This window comes from Cebus imitator, unplaced genomic scaffold (assembly GCF_001604975.1).
Source record: "Cebus imitator isolate Cc_AM_T3 unplaced genomic scaffold, Cebus_imitator-1.0 Scaffold552, whole genome shotgun sequence".
NCBI lineage: Eukaryota > Metazoa > Chordata > Mammalia > Primates > Cebidae > Cebus > Cebus imitator.
In genome coordinates, this window is record NW_016107867.1 from 155,014 (window position 1) to 168,415 (window position 13,402).

At 54.5% G+C, this 13,402-nt stretch overlaps 1 protein-coding gene across 1 annotated transcript; it reads right to left on the bottom strand.

Moving 5' to 3' along the window:
- Window positions 1-3,344: 3,344 nt before the first annotated feature.
- ARMC5 (armadillo repeat containing 5) lies at window positions 3,345-12,854 on the bottom strand. The gene is made up of 6 exons (XM_017515521.2): window positions 10,965-12,854; window positions 8,940-9,047; window positions 8,049-8,835; window positions 5,265-5,761; window positions 4,529-4,661; window positions 3,345-4,435 (listed from the first exon to the last, which is right to left on the bottom strand). The coding sequence occupies exons 1-6, from the start codon at window positions 11,437-11,439 to the stop codon at window positions 3,625-3,627; spliced, it is 2,811 nt and encodes a 936-aa protein (XP_017371010.1). The 5' UTR covers window positions 11,440-12,854; the 3' UTR covers window positions 3,345-3,624.
- Window positions 12,855-13,402: the final 548 nt, after the last annotated feature.

Consider the following 13,402-nt stretch of genomic DNA (forward strand, 5'->3'; position numbering starts at 1 on the left):
ATGGCCGGGCTTGGTGGTTCATGCCTGTAATCACAGCACTTTGGGAGGCCGATGGGGGTGGATCACTTGAGGTCAGGAGTTCAAGACCAGCCTGGTAAACTTTGTTGAAACCTGGTCTCTACTAAAAACACAAAAATTAGCTGGGCATGGTGGCAGGGGCCTGTAATCCCAGCTACTTGGGAGGCTGAGGCAGGAGAATCACTTGAACTCGGGAAGCAGAGGTTGCAGTGAGCAGAGATTGCACCATTGCTCTCCAGCCTGGGTGACAGAGTGAAACTCCAACTCAGAAAAAAAAAAAAAAAAACCCAGATAATTCACGAGTTTTTGTGAGGATGTGGAGAGATTGGAACCCTGACACATGGCTGGTTGGAATGTAAACACAGAGTTACATGATCCAGCAATTTTACTTCTAGATATGCAACCAAGAGAAATAAAAGCATATTCCACATAAAACTTGTGCATGAATATTCATAGCAGCATTATTCATAGTAGCCCCAGAGTCGACACAACCTGAATGTCCACCAACTGACGACTGAAAAAATAAAAGTGGCATATACATGTCTTTGTTTTGTGCTGCATCATAGAATGCCTAAGATGAGTAATTTATAAAGAATAGAGATTTCTTTCTTTCAGTTCTGGAGGCTGGGAAGTCCAAGGTCAAGGGCCCTGCATCTGATGAGGGCCTTCTTTCTGCCTCAACTCATGGCAGAAAGCAGAAGGGCAACACGGAGCAAGAGATGGGATGGGGTGAGGGCAGAACCCATCCATTTATCAACTGTCCACTCCCTTGATAACTAACCTACTCACAAAATAATGCCATTAATCTTTCATGAGGGAAGAGCCCACATAACCTAATCACTTCTTAAAGTTCCCACCTCTCAACAGTTGCATTGGGGGTTAAGTTTCCAATACAAGAACTTTAGGGGACATGTTCAAGCCATAGCAATCCGTAAAGTGAAATTATTATTCCTAATAAAAAGAAATAAAATGCCATAGTGTGGATGAACCTTGATAACATTATGCTATGTGAAAGAAGCCAGACACAAAGGATCACACATTATGATTCCATTTATATGACATGTCCAGAATAGGTCATATGTAGAGATAAGATGTAGATTAGTGGTTGTCTAAGGTTGGGGGAAAGGGAGTGTTATGGACTGAATGTTTGTGTCCCATTCCTCCAAATTTACACATTGAAATTTAACCCCCTGTGTAACTATATTTGAAGATACGGCCTGGCTGGGAGTGATGACGGCTCATGCCTGTAATCCCAGCACTTTGGGAGGCCAAGGAGGGTGTTTGAGACCAGCCTGACCAACATGGTGAAAACCTGTCTCTACTAAAAATACAAAAAAATCAGCCAGGCCTGGTGGGGGCACCTGTAATCCCACCTACTTGGGAGGCTGAGGCAAGAGAATTGCTTGAACCCAGGAGGTAGAGGCTGCAGTGAGTCAAGATTGTGCCACTTCATTCCAGCCTGGACAACAGAGCAAGACTCCAAAAATAAAAATAAAATACCGATGCCTAGTCCAATGTGAGCAAAAAGGGCCCAGGCATCAATGGTTCTTTTTTTTTCTTTCTTTTTTTGTTGTTGAGACAGAGTCTCCTCTGTTGCCCAGGCTGGAGTGGTGCAATCTCAGCTCACTGCAACCTCCGCCTCCTGGGTTCAAGCAATTCTCCTTCCTCAGCCTCCCGGGTAGGTGGGACTACAGGCATGCGCTTCCAAACCCAGCTAATTTTTGTATTTTTAGTAGAAATGGGGTTTCACCATGTTGGCCAGAATGGTCTCAATCTCTTGACCTTGTGATCTGCCTGCCTTGACCACATGGACAGTTTTTCAAAGCTCTCTGTTTGGTTCTAATGCATAGCCTGAAAACCAGAGACCCGGACCAACATTCACAGAGGCTGAGACAGCAAGCACCAACCTCAGCTCTCCATCTGCAACCAATTATTAAAAAGTCAAAATACAACAGCTTGGCATGGATGTGGAGAAAGGGGAATATTTACACACTGTTGGTGGGAATGTAAATTAGCTCAACCTTTACTGAAAACAGTATGGAAATTTTTCAAAGACCTAAAACTAGAACTACCATTTGACCCAGAAACCCCACAACTGAGTGCCTACCCACAGAAAAATAAATCATGTTAAAGACACCTGTACTTGTGTTCATTGCAGCACTATTCACAATAGCAAAGTCACAGAACCAACCTAAGTTCCATCAATGGTTGACTGAATAAAGAAAATGTTGGCTGGCACAGTGGATCATGCCTGTAAATCCCAGCACTTTGGGAGGCTGAGGCAGGAGGATTGCTTGAACCTAGGAGTTTGAGACCAGCCTGGGCAACATAGCAAGACCATGTCTCAAAAAAAAAAAAAGGAAAAGGAAAAGGTACATGTATACCATGGAATACTACACAGGGCCGTGTAGTATTCCATGGTATACATGTACCTTTTCCTTTTCGCATGTACACCACTCAACACAGGTTTCCTTTGCAGCAACATGGTTGGAGCTGGAGGCCATTATCCTAACTAAACTAGCTCAGAAAACCAAATACCGCATGTTCTCCTTTATAAGGGGGAGGTAAACAATGGGTATGAGGACTCCAAAAGGGGGGCAGGTGGGTGCAGGGCAAGAGCTGGAAAATTACCTACCAGGTACAGTGATCACTGTTTGGGTAATGGGTACACTAGAAACCCAATCCCCACCAGTACACAATATACCCATGTAACAAACATGTACGTGCCCCCTGAATCTAAAGCAAAATGATAGTTAAAAAAAAAAAAAAGATCTGGAAGTCAGGTGATGGAGACCCTGCCTTGGAGACCAAAGCAATGTGAGCCTTTCCTTCTCCTGAATGCCAGCACAGGGCTTTGGCTGTCTCTGGGCACAACTAAGACAGGGCTCAGAGAGTCCAGAAGCACAGCAGGTCTTCCCCCAGGCAGACAGCAGTAGGATATGTAGCCCAGGAGATGAAAAGGGAGCCAGACAATGGGGGCTCAAGATGGGCCAGAAAAAAGTAAGGCCAAGACCTTCAACACATCATCAGGCTAACAGCATTCCCTCAGCACGACCCTCTCAGCCCTGAGCAAGGTCTGTGTGTCCAGCTGGGTGGCTATGTCAGAGCAATGAGGCCCTGACAGCAAGAAGCAGGCTTCCCCTGGGGCCCAAAACCACATCCTAAGCCACAGCCTGGGAACTCCACCCTGTCCCAACACTTATTAAACTCTCACATGCAAGGATGGTCTGTGTCCGGTCACAAAGACCTGAATAAGACCCTGCTTGGTGGGTGAAGGGAGGGGGATATTCCCAAGGAACAGAAGCAGAAACACCACGCAACACAGGTTTCCAACTCCAAAGTTTTTAATCTCAACTCCAGAGGGCCAGGCCAGGCCAGGTACCTGGGGCCCTGGGCTGTTCTGCTTCTGTGGGCCCCATGCCCAGACGCTTGGCCTTGGCTTCTCACTCCTGGGTCTTCAGACCATCATCCTGGGGTCCACTTCCATGTTCTCACCACTCTTCCATGACGACTCCTTCTGCTCAGCCTCCTCCCTTGCCAATCTCAGGGAGGCTCCTTCACAGCCAATTCATCCTTGGGTCCCCTTCCCAAGGGGATGTCAACAGTCTAGGCTGGGACCCTTGCCCCCAACTCGATCCCCATCACCACAGCCAGTAAAGCCTCTGTCAGGGGCCCTGCCTCTTCACCTGCCGCCTCCACAAGCCCCACCAGGGCCAGGGCACGCTTCCTCGGGCACTTCTCTGGCCCCAGCGTCCAGCGGGCACAGTGGGCAGCCAGCCGGGGCCGGCCCAGGCGGAACACCTCACCCACTGACTCCGGGCCACCCTGGGGTCCCAGGTGGATGCGGCCCACAGCCTCTTCCAGCTCCTCCTCCAGCCCAGGCAGCAGGAAACGGCCAGCAGCCTCCAGCGCCGCCTCGGCCTCTGAGCCCAGCAAGGGCTGGCCTGGCGGGGGCACGGGCCCCAGAGCAGCCCCACAGCCCCGGCAACCGTGCAAATGATGCAGGACAGGCCAGGCTGCACCAGGTGACAGGCCTCGCAGGGGCACCAGGTCCATCTGCGCTTCGGCAAAGCTGCCCGACAGCAGGGCCCGGAAGAAAGGGGAGGCGGTGGCTGAGGCTGCTCGCTGGGCAGGAAGCTGGAGGCCTGAGTCCAGCAGGAAGTGCAGGTCAGGAGCTGGGACAGGAGCTGGGCCCAGCAGAGGTTCGTAGAGGCAAGGGGAGGGTGGGTCTAGGTCCATGGGGACTGCCGGTGGGAGCGCTGGGCTCAAAGTAGGAGACACCAGGCCTTGGAGGCAGGATAGGGAGTCCGCGGCAAAGAAGAGGAAGAGCGGGTGTGGGGCTGGCCGCGTCAGCGCTGCAAGGAGGAGGCGGAGGCCACCCTGCTCCAGGAGCAGCCGGCGCCACAGAGATGGCTTCCTACGAGGAAGAGAGCATCTTTCAGGTGGGAAATGGCGGGCCTGGGAAACAGCACTGTTCCCTGACCCCGAAAGGCACCCACTTCCCACTCACCGGCAGATGAAGGGCAGGGTCAGCGCACAGGCCACTCGGTCCTCAGGGCTCCCAGAGAGCAGCAGGTGCGTGAGGGCCCCGACCCCGAAGGGCGACTCGGCCTGAACCGTCAGGTTCTGCAGTAGCCTCTCCCCTGCGGGTGAAGAGCTTGTTAGGCTGGAGCTGGGGTCTGAGGCGGGTGGGGTGGGTGAGACAGGACTCTGGGCCAGTGAGAGGAAGGAGGGTGAAAACTTGGGGTGAGAAATCAGGGCACTGAAGAGCGAGGGCTGGAGTCGGGACGTTGGGAACCTGAAGTCCAGGACAAGGACAGAAGGTGGGACAGTCAGGGTGCACGTCCCGGCCCTGGAAGCAGCCTGTGGTCAGGCCACAGCAGACAGGGCAGTCCCTGGCAGTGCTGGGGATGGTAATGGCGCCGGTGGGGAGCAGCCAGGCCAGTGCTGAACCAAGGGAAGAGCCAGGAAAGAGGCACAGACAGGCGGGTCTCGGCCGGGGGCTGCAACTGGAGTTAGGGGATCTGGGCCCCAGGGCTTGGGCAGGGGACGCAGCAGAACTCTGCCTGGCATGCAGACGGGAGCATCCTGCTTCCCACCCCCACCCCACTCAGGTGATGGGCTGTCTGGAGGACAGGCTGGGGAGGACAGGTGAGTGGGAAGCTGAGGTTCTGGGCCCACAGAAGCCACGGGGGAGGATGGGAACTCATGCGGGGGAGGGGAGACGGGCGGGCGTGGGAACTCACCCAGCTCTCGGTGCCGGCTGTGAAGAGTGGGCCGGGCACGCGGTGCTGGCCAGTCGTCTGGCGCGACCCCGAGCACCAGCCAGGCCCGCAGCAGTGCGGCGCCATAGCTGCGCACGAAGGCCTCAAGGCAGGCGGGGTTGCAGGTGAGGCGCGACAGGATGCGCAGTGCGCGTGGACTGGGCGGACCCGGTGCCCCGGTCACATAGGTCAGCAGGCCACACAGGGCCGGGCCGGTCACCAGTGCCCCGCTTGGGTCAGGGGCCTGGGAAAAGCGTGACAGCAGCAGCAGGGCTGGCCCCTCACGTCCCCAAGGCTCCTCAATGGCGGTGGCTGGACTGCGGCCTGGAGTGCGCTGGGTGCGAGGTGCCCGCAGGGAGGTCGGGCTGGGGGCGGGGCTGGCCGGCTCCGCGGGCTCCAGCGGAGGACACTGCTCAGGAGACCAGTCAGGGGAAATGTCATCAGTGCCCGCAGCGTAGCCCTCGGAGATCAGCCACGACCTGCGGAGGGCAGAAAGGGAAGGAGACTGAACCGAGAGCCAAGGTGAAGGGGCAGAATCCAAGGGCCGGGAGCGGTCTTTTTTCATTGCTTTTCTTTTTGTTTAAAAGACGCGTTTCACCATATTGGTTAGGCTGGTCTCAAACTCCTAACCTCAGGTGATCCACCCGCCTCAGCCTCCCAAAGTGCTGGGACTACAGGCATGAGCCACCACGCCAGGCCTCATTGTTGTTTTTTTTTTAAAGAAACGTGGTCTGGCTCTGTAGCTCAGGATGGAATGCAGTTGCAGGATCCTGGCTCACTGCAGCCTTGAACTCCTGAGCTCAAGTAATCCTCCCACCTCGATCTCCCAAGCAGCTGGCACTACAGGTGTGACTACCACACTCTGCTAATTTTTAAAATTTTTTGTAGATACGGGTCTTGCTGTGGTGCCCAGCCTAGTCTCTAACTCCAGTGCTCAAGCAATCCTCCTGTCTTGGCTTCCTGAGAATTACAGGCATGAGCCACTACATTAGCTAAAAGCTGTCGTGGAAGGAGGCAAAGCCAGGGTGAGGAGGAGAGCGGAGAAAGGGAAGAAACAGAGTTGGGGGGATGGGACCAAAACCTCATTCAGCAATGACTGATGCCTGTCATGTGCCAAGCCCTTCTTTGGGTGCTGGGTAGAAGCACTGACTGATACAAAGTGCCTGTTCTCCTGGAGTTTACGTTCCAGTGAGAGGAAGCAGACAAGTAAGTGAACCATGAGTTATGTTAGTGTGGGGCCAGTGTGGAGTACAGGGATCATGGAGAAAATAAAAAGGAAGTAGGAAGCACTAGGGTCTGGGTGTGGTGGTTTACACCTGTAATCCCTGTACTTTGAGAGGCTGAGCCAGGAGGGTCACTAGAAGCCAAGAGTTCGAGACCAGCCTGGTTAACAAAGTGAGACCCCCCCCACCCCGCCCCGCATCGCTAATGTTAAAAAAAATAATAACCAGCTGGGCATAGTGGCTTGCGCCTGTAATCCCAGCACTTTGGGAGGCTGAGGTGGGCAGATCACAAGATCAGGAGTTCCAGACCAGCCTGACCAACATGGTGAAACCTGGTCTCTACTTAAAAATATAAAAATTAGCCAAGCGTGGTGGTGCACACCTGTAATCCTAACTACTAGGGAGGCTGAGGCAGGATAATTGCTTGAACCCAGGAGGCGGAAGTTGCGGTGAGCTGAGAGCACGCCATTGCACTCCAGCCTGGGTGACAGAGCGAGACTCTGTCTCAAAAAAAAATACATAAATAAAATAAAAAGCTGGGGGAGGGGAGAGGTGAAATTTTAAACAGGGTGATGATGGTGGCCTCTACTCAGAAGGTAAGATTTGAAAAAGGACTTGAAGGAGCTCAGAGAGGAGGGCAGATGGGAGGAAGAGTGTTCTAGGCAGAGAGAACAGCAGCCCAGATGCAGTATACCCACCTATCATCTGCAAAAACTAGCTAGAAGAACAGTATGAAAGAGAGCTGCAGGCAGCAGGAGTGGTCGGAAATGAAGTCAGAGAGCTCACCAGAAGGCTGACGTCCAGTGAGCAATGATTAGTGCCAGGCATGGGGCAAAGGACCCTCAAATCTCTGCAACAACTCTATGGGGCGTGTACTCCCAGAATTCCTCAGCTGTCTTGTGACGCTTCAGCTCATGAGTGATGACGGTAACAGAGTAAGAATTTGAACTCCAGAGCCCACTGTCTTAACCAGCGTACATCCCACCTCCAAGTGAACTTGTCTGGGTCGCAAAGTTCAAAGGTGCTGGGACGGAACCAAGGTTAAAAGGTAGATCCAGCTGGGCACGGTGCCTCACGCCTGTAATCCCAGCACTTTGGGAGGCCGAGGTGGGCAGATCATAAGGTCGCGAGATCGAGACCAACCTGGCCAACACCGTGAAACCCCATTTCTACTAAAAATACAAAAATTAGCTGGGTGTGATGGCGGGCACCTGTAATCACAGCTACTTGGGAGGCTGAGGCAGGAGAATCGCTTGAACCCAGGGGGCAGAGGTTGCAATAAGTGCAGATGGCACCACTGCACTCCAGCCTGGCAGCAGAGTAAAACCCTGTCTCCAAAAAAAAGAAAAGGCAGACCCAGGAGAGAGGAGCGTGTTAAATGGGAACTGACAGGTGGTTCTGTCGTGGCAGGCAATCAGGAGTCTGGGTAATAAAAGTCTTATTCGGACAGAATGGGGGTCGAGGTAGTGAAGAGGGCCAGGACAGACACAAACCCCATGTCACCACACTGCTCACCCTCCCAATCCTTGGGGCAGGGACTCACCTGAGGCTCCGGAAGCTTCCACCCTGTGCCCGCTCAGGGGTCCGCTCCTCAGGGAAGTCCCAGGAAGCAGCTTCTCTTCCCTCTTCTTCCTCCTCGCCAGCCTCACCACACAGCTGCCCAGCCAGGAGAGGCACAAGTCCCAGAGCCTGAAGCCGGCCCAGGGCCCCAGTGTCATAGAGAAAGCCCACAAGGGCAGCCACAATACGAGGGTGCCATGCGCTGGCACGAGGGTCCCGCAGCAGGCCTATCAGCAGATCCAAGCCACCAGCATCCCGCAGCCGCGCCCGGTTGATGGCCTCGCGACACAGGAGGCACACGGCCCGCACCAGGGGCTGCTGGGAGGCTGGGCTGGCTCCACTGGGACCCCGGCGCTGCCGGAGCTCACGTACCAGCACCTCCACCCCACCAGCATTGCCCAGTGCAGGACGAATCAAGCCCTGGGCACACAGGTTGGCAAGGGTCAGAATGGTTGCCTCACGTACTACCCGCTTGGGGTGGGAAGCCAGGCTGACGAGTGGGCCCAGTCCCCCACCCAGACTAAGCTGCTCGGCACAGGCCCGGGAGCAGCCTCGGCTGAGTTCCAGGAGGGCACGGACGAGGGCTGAGGTCAGTGCAGCATCTGGGGCAGTGGCCAGGAGCTCAGCCAGCGGGCGCACTGCTCCCTGCTGTGCCAGGGCCAGGCGGTGCTGGGGTGAGTCTGCCAGGTTGCGGAGGGCACGCACCACGTTCTGCAGACACAGTGAGTCCTGGCAGGCTGTCAGGCTCTCCACGAGCAAGGGAACAGCACCTGAGGAGGGCAGGAAAGGGGAGCACAGAGGGTGAACAAGGACAGATACTCAAGTCTTTCTTCCGCCCCGAGCCCTAGCTGACCCCACCCTCACAGCGTCTCACCAGCACAGTGGATGTCCCCACAGCTCTCAGGTTCCATGGCTAAGTTCCCCAGGGCACGGGCCGTTCGGTTCTGGATGCTGTCTGTCTTCATGCACTGAAGAATGGTCACTGCAAGGAGAGTTTGGGCTCATGAGGATTCTACCCCTTATTGTTTCTCCTATCAATCATCTGGAGAATGTGGCCTGAGAGGGCTGGGAAGGCTTGCAGAAGGGGCTAATGCTCAGCAGGGCACAGTGGCCCACACCTGTAATCCCAGAACTTGGGAGGCCAAGGTGTGTGGGCCACCTAAGGTCAGGAGTTCGAGACCAGTCTGGCCAACAAGGCCAAATCCTGTCTCTACTAAAACTACAAAAATTATCTGGGCATGGTGGTGCATGCCTGTAATCCCAGCTACTCAGGCGGCTGAGGCAGGAGAATTGCTTGAACCCGGGAAGCAGAGGTTGCAGTGAGCAGAGATCACGTCACTGCACTCCAGCCTAGGCGACAGAGCAAGACTCCATCTCAAAAACAAAAAGAAGAGGCTAATACTTGAGCTGGGTCTGGAGGGGTACACAGGGAGGTATATGCTAGAAACAAGTGGATGGGGTGTGAAAAGGCGTTTCAGGTTTGGATGTAGCCTTTACAAAGGCCCAGGGGTAAGATGCAGTGTCTGTGAAAGGCTTCAAATGCAAGGCCAAGGGTTTGAATGTGAAGGCACTGGGGACCACACAAGGGTTTTATGAAGGGGAGTGACATGGTACAATCCAGCATCCATAGGGAGAATTCATTACAGGGGAAAGAATAGGACAGGGGGAGGAGTCAAAAGGCTGTCATAATAGTCCAAGCAAGAAAAGATAATGGCTTGAACTAACCCAGCTACCAGCATCACACAGCACAAAGGTACCAGTCTCTGGGCCCAAAATGGAAGTAGGAAGACAGAGAAGCAGACAGATTCAGAAGATATTTAAAATAGTCGGTGAATGATGGAGGTTACTTAATAATCGAGCCTCTTGTCAAACATATTACAGTCCAGATACATTTTATGTAAATTTTAAATCTATTAATGTTTCTCTTTATCCAAAAAGTTAAGATGTCATCAAAACTAGCATAATTTCTTGGAGGGCAGGTAGTGACATGTAAACTGCTTTCACGCATTGCCACTAGGAGGCACCAATTTAGTTGGTAAACAGAAAAGCTTATCTTTTGTTAAGATTTGTTCTTACGGTGCTGGTTTTTATTATTTTTATTTTTTTTTTCCTGCACTTACTGGTTTTCTAATAGATGAGGTCTTGTTATGTTGCCCAGGCTGGAGTACAGGCACAGTCATTGTTCACTGCAGCCTCGACCTCCTGGGCTCAAGTGATCGTCCCGCCTCAGCCTCCCAAGTAGCTGGAGCTACACCACCGCGCCCGGCTTGCGCTAGTTTTTAATAACTTGAAGTGGCCATGCTTAGAATATTTTTATATTCGTGCTATATTTGTCTTTTTTTTTTTACCTGTATATGTCAAGGAATATTCGTGCTATATTTGTACTTCGTTTTCTCGCCACTCCGATTTTTTGAGGTTGCTATTATTGCCCCATTTTACAAGGAATTCTAGCCTTGGAAGGGTTAGGTGACTTTTGCAGAACTCCCTTTGTGAACCACTACACCTTCCAGCTCAACAGTGGGGCTTCAGAGCCTTGCACAGGGCTAGACACATAGTGGGCATTGAACATCTGCTATGAACATCGTAACTGTAGGATATGAATCAACTGAAAAAGTCACCAAATAACCCTTTGGCCTCCGCTAGTTCAGCTCCGATAAAAGTCCTCAACAACCAATTCCTACATAATGGCTGTAATTATCTGATCTGGGAGGGGTCAGGAATAATCTATAGAGAGAGCACTGACGTCATGGGACACAACAGCTTGAGAAACAGGAGCGCTGCGCCATCCTAAAGCACGTTATTCCGGGATATGACACAAAGAACTGCAGACTGCCCAGGAAGTCTAGACCTAGGGACCCGCAAACCAAATCTTTCTAGGAAACAAGGGCGGAGCACTTACCCAACGAGAGTATACCTCCGAGTCTGCGCACTTCGGCCCGGCACGCCCCTTCCGTACAGCAGTCGGCTAGGATGCTGAGCGCCAAGTCCAGCGTCTTGCGCAGGCGCACTGGTGGCGAAGGAGTCGACGACGACACAGCGGAGGGGGCGGGGCCCGATGCTGGGGCGGGGCTAGAAGCTGCTGACGCGACCGACGAGGGGGCGGAGCCGGGGCCTGCCTGGGACGGGGCGGGGCCCGCTGCAGCCGCTCGCCGTAGCAGCGCGAGAAGGGGGCGGAGCCCGCCGCGTGCCCGGAAGCGCTCGATTCCCCCTGCTGCCTTGATGTGGCGAGTGCGGAGGGCTAGGAGCGCGCAGCCCAGGGGTGTCTCGTTGGTAGCTGGGTCCTTTTCCCCACCCAGACCCTCCCCGGTCGCCGCCGCGAGCTGCGCGAGGCAGAACGAGAGCGAGTCCGTGAGGGTTGGCTTCGCAGCCGCCATCTTGGCTCGCGCCTCAGACTCCGCCCCGCCTCTCGCCGAAGATCCCAGGGAGCGGAACTGGAAGGCAGAGGAGTCGCCGGGCAGCGCCTTGCTGACGCTATTTAAATAACGTCGCCGCAGCTGTGCGAGTCGGAAGTTGTAGTTCTCGAACCCGGAAGTCTGTCTTTGCACAGGAAGCACGGCGGTAACCTAATTGCTGCGCGACCTGGGACGCGCGGGCGGTGCATGCGTGAGGTGTGTTTCGCGCCCAGCTTCGCACACCTACCTTGGGACACGCTGGAGACTCTTCAGGGCCTTCTAGGTGGGCTGGGGCCTCCAGACAGCCCGGACGTCCGACCACGGAGCCTTCGTGTCGTGCTCCGCCCTCGGCGTGCGCTTGGCGGTGACCGCCTTTCCTCCTCCAGGCTCGCTTCGCTGCCCCCCAGCGGTGGCGGGGCCCTGCCCTGGGACGGACTCCTATAACCCCGAGCCAGGCCGAAAAGTGTTGGGTCGTGACCGCGCGGCAGATGGGGAGCCCTTGCTCGATCAGGGGAAGGAGAGGGTTAAACCTACCGAGACCGTTTGTTGCCGCTTCCTAGAGTGACAAGGGCTTGTGGAATTTTCCGTTTCCGTAGCTGGACCCCGGGGTCCCGTGTGTCCCCCGCTCTGGGCGTGCTTGTGAGCTTGTCTAGGAAATGGGGCGCACTTCACCCGCAGTGCAGTCAGCAGCGTTAGAAGTGGCAAGGCAGAATCCAGACGGGGCGGAGCGGCGGGGGAGCGGGACGTTTGCATCCCTGGGAGCCCCCAGGTCACCCCTGGATTGCGAGGTGTCTCCGCCTGAGCGGCCCTTCACGCTGTGGCTGGGGCAGCTCTCCGCCCGGAAAATGGTCAAGCTCGGATCCTGGGGAGGAAGAAGCTTTTGCCAACAGCAACCGTCTACAAGCCCCAAAACCTGCGAGTGCCGGGAAGTGTGGGCTGACCGCAGCTTGCCTCCCCGGCTTTATTCACCACCAAGGCAGCCACTCGGGTGACAAGCCTTACCATTGTGTGGAGTATGGCAAAAGCTTCCGACGTGGCTGTGATCTGGTTAAGCACCAGCGGGTACACACCAGTGAAAAACCATACCCGTGCCCGGAGTGTGGTCGTCGCTTCAGCCCTACACCTGTGCCGAGTGTGAGAAAACTTTCAGTGTCCGATCCAACCTGCCCAGCACCAGCGCGCACACACCGGCTAAAAGCCTTACTGCTGAAGGGACTTCGGCAAGAGCCTCAGCCTTAGCTCCCACTTGTTACAGCACCAGCACTCCATACGGGTGAAAAAGCCTCTAAGTGCTTTGTTTGTAGCAAGAGTTTTGTGCACAGTTGGAATCTGCTGCGGCACCAGCGCAGTCACACAGACCGGAAGCCTGATGCTTGTGCGACCAGAGCTTCGGCCAGAGCTCCTACCTGGTCGTCCGCTAGGTGGCCCACAGCTGTGAGAAGCCCTGCGTCCGCCTGGAGTGTGGCAGAGTTAGCCCGAAGCTCCAGCCTGGGCCAGCACCAGCGGACGCACAAGGGCGGCAGCCTCTGCAGATAACCCTGGCTTCAGTTTTAGCTGAAACTTTGGCTCTGACTTTGGTTCCGACCTCAAGGAAAGGGAAGGAACCAGGGTCTCTAAGCAGACCCCCTTCTGCTCCCGTATTGATTTTGTTGCGGGCTCCACATCTTTTTGCCCAACTGTCTGCTGAATCAAGGAACCCCTGTGTGGGCTGGGCATGGTGGCTCATGCCTGTTTTCCCAGCACTTTGGGAGGAAAGGCTGGCAGATCGCTGGAGGCCAGGAGTTCAAGACCAGCTTGGTAAAAAAAAAAAAAAAAAAAAAAAAAAAAAAAAAAAAAAAAAAAAAAAGGCATATTGGCTTGCGCCTGTAATCCCAGCTAGTCGGGAGGCTGAGGCAGGAGACTCAACCTCAGGAGGTAGAGGCTGCAGTGAGTGAAGATCGTGCCA

Bases quoted from the DNA above. Each gene is read 5' to 3' on its own strand.
- ARMC5 (XM_017515521.2), bottom strand. From the start codon at position 11,439: ATGGCGGCTGCGAAGCCAACCCTCACGGACTCGCTCTCGTTCTGCCTC. The intron at 9,048-10,964 runs GTAAGTGCTCCG...CTCTCCTTGCAG, and splicing joins CGGAGGTATACTCTCGTTGG to TGACCATTCTTCAGTGCATG. The intron at 8,836-8,939 runs GTGAGACGCTGT...TGCCCTCCTCAG, and splicing joins TGGGGACATCCACTGTGCTG to GTGCTGTTCCCTTGCTCGTG.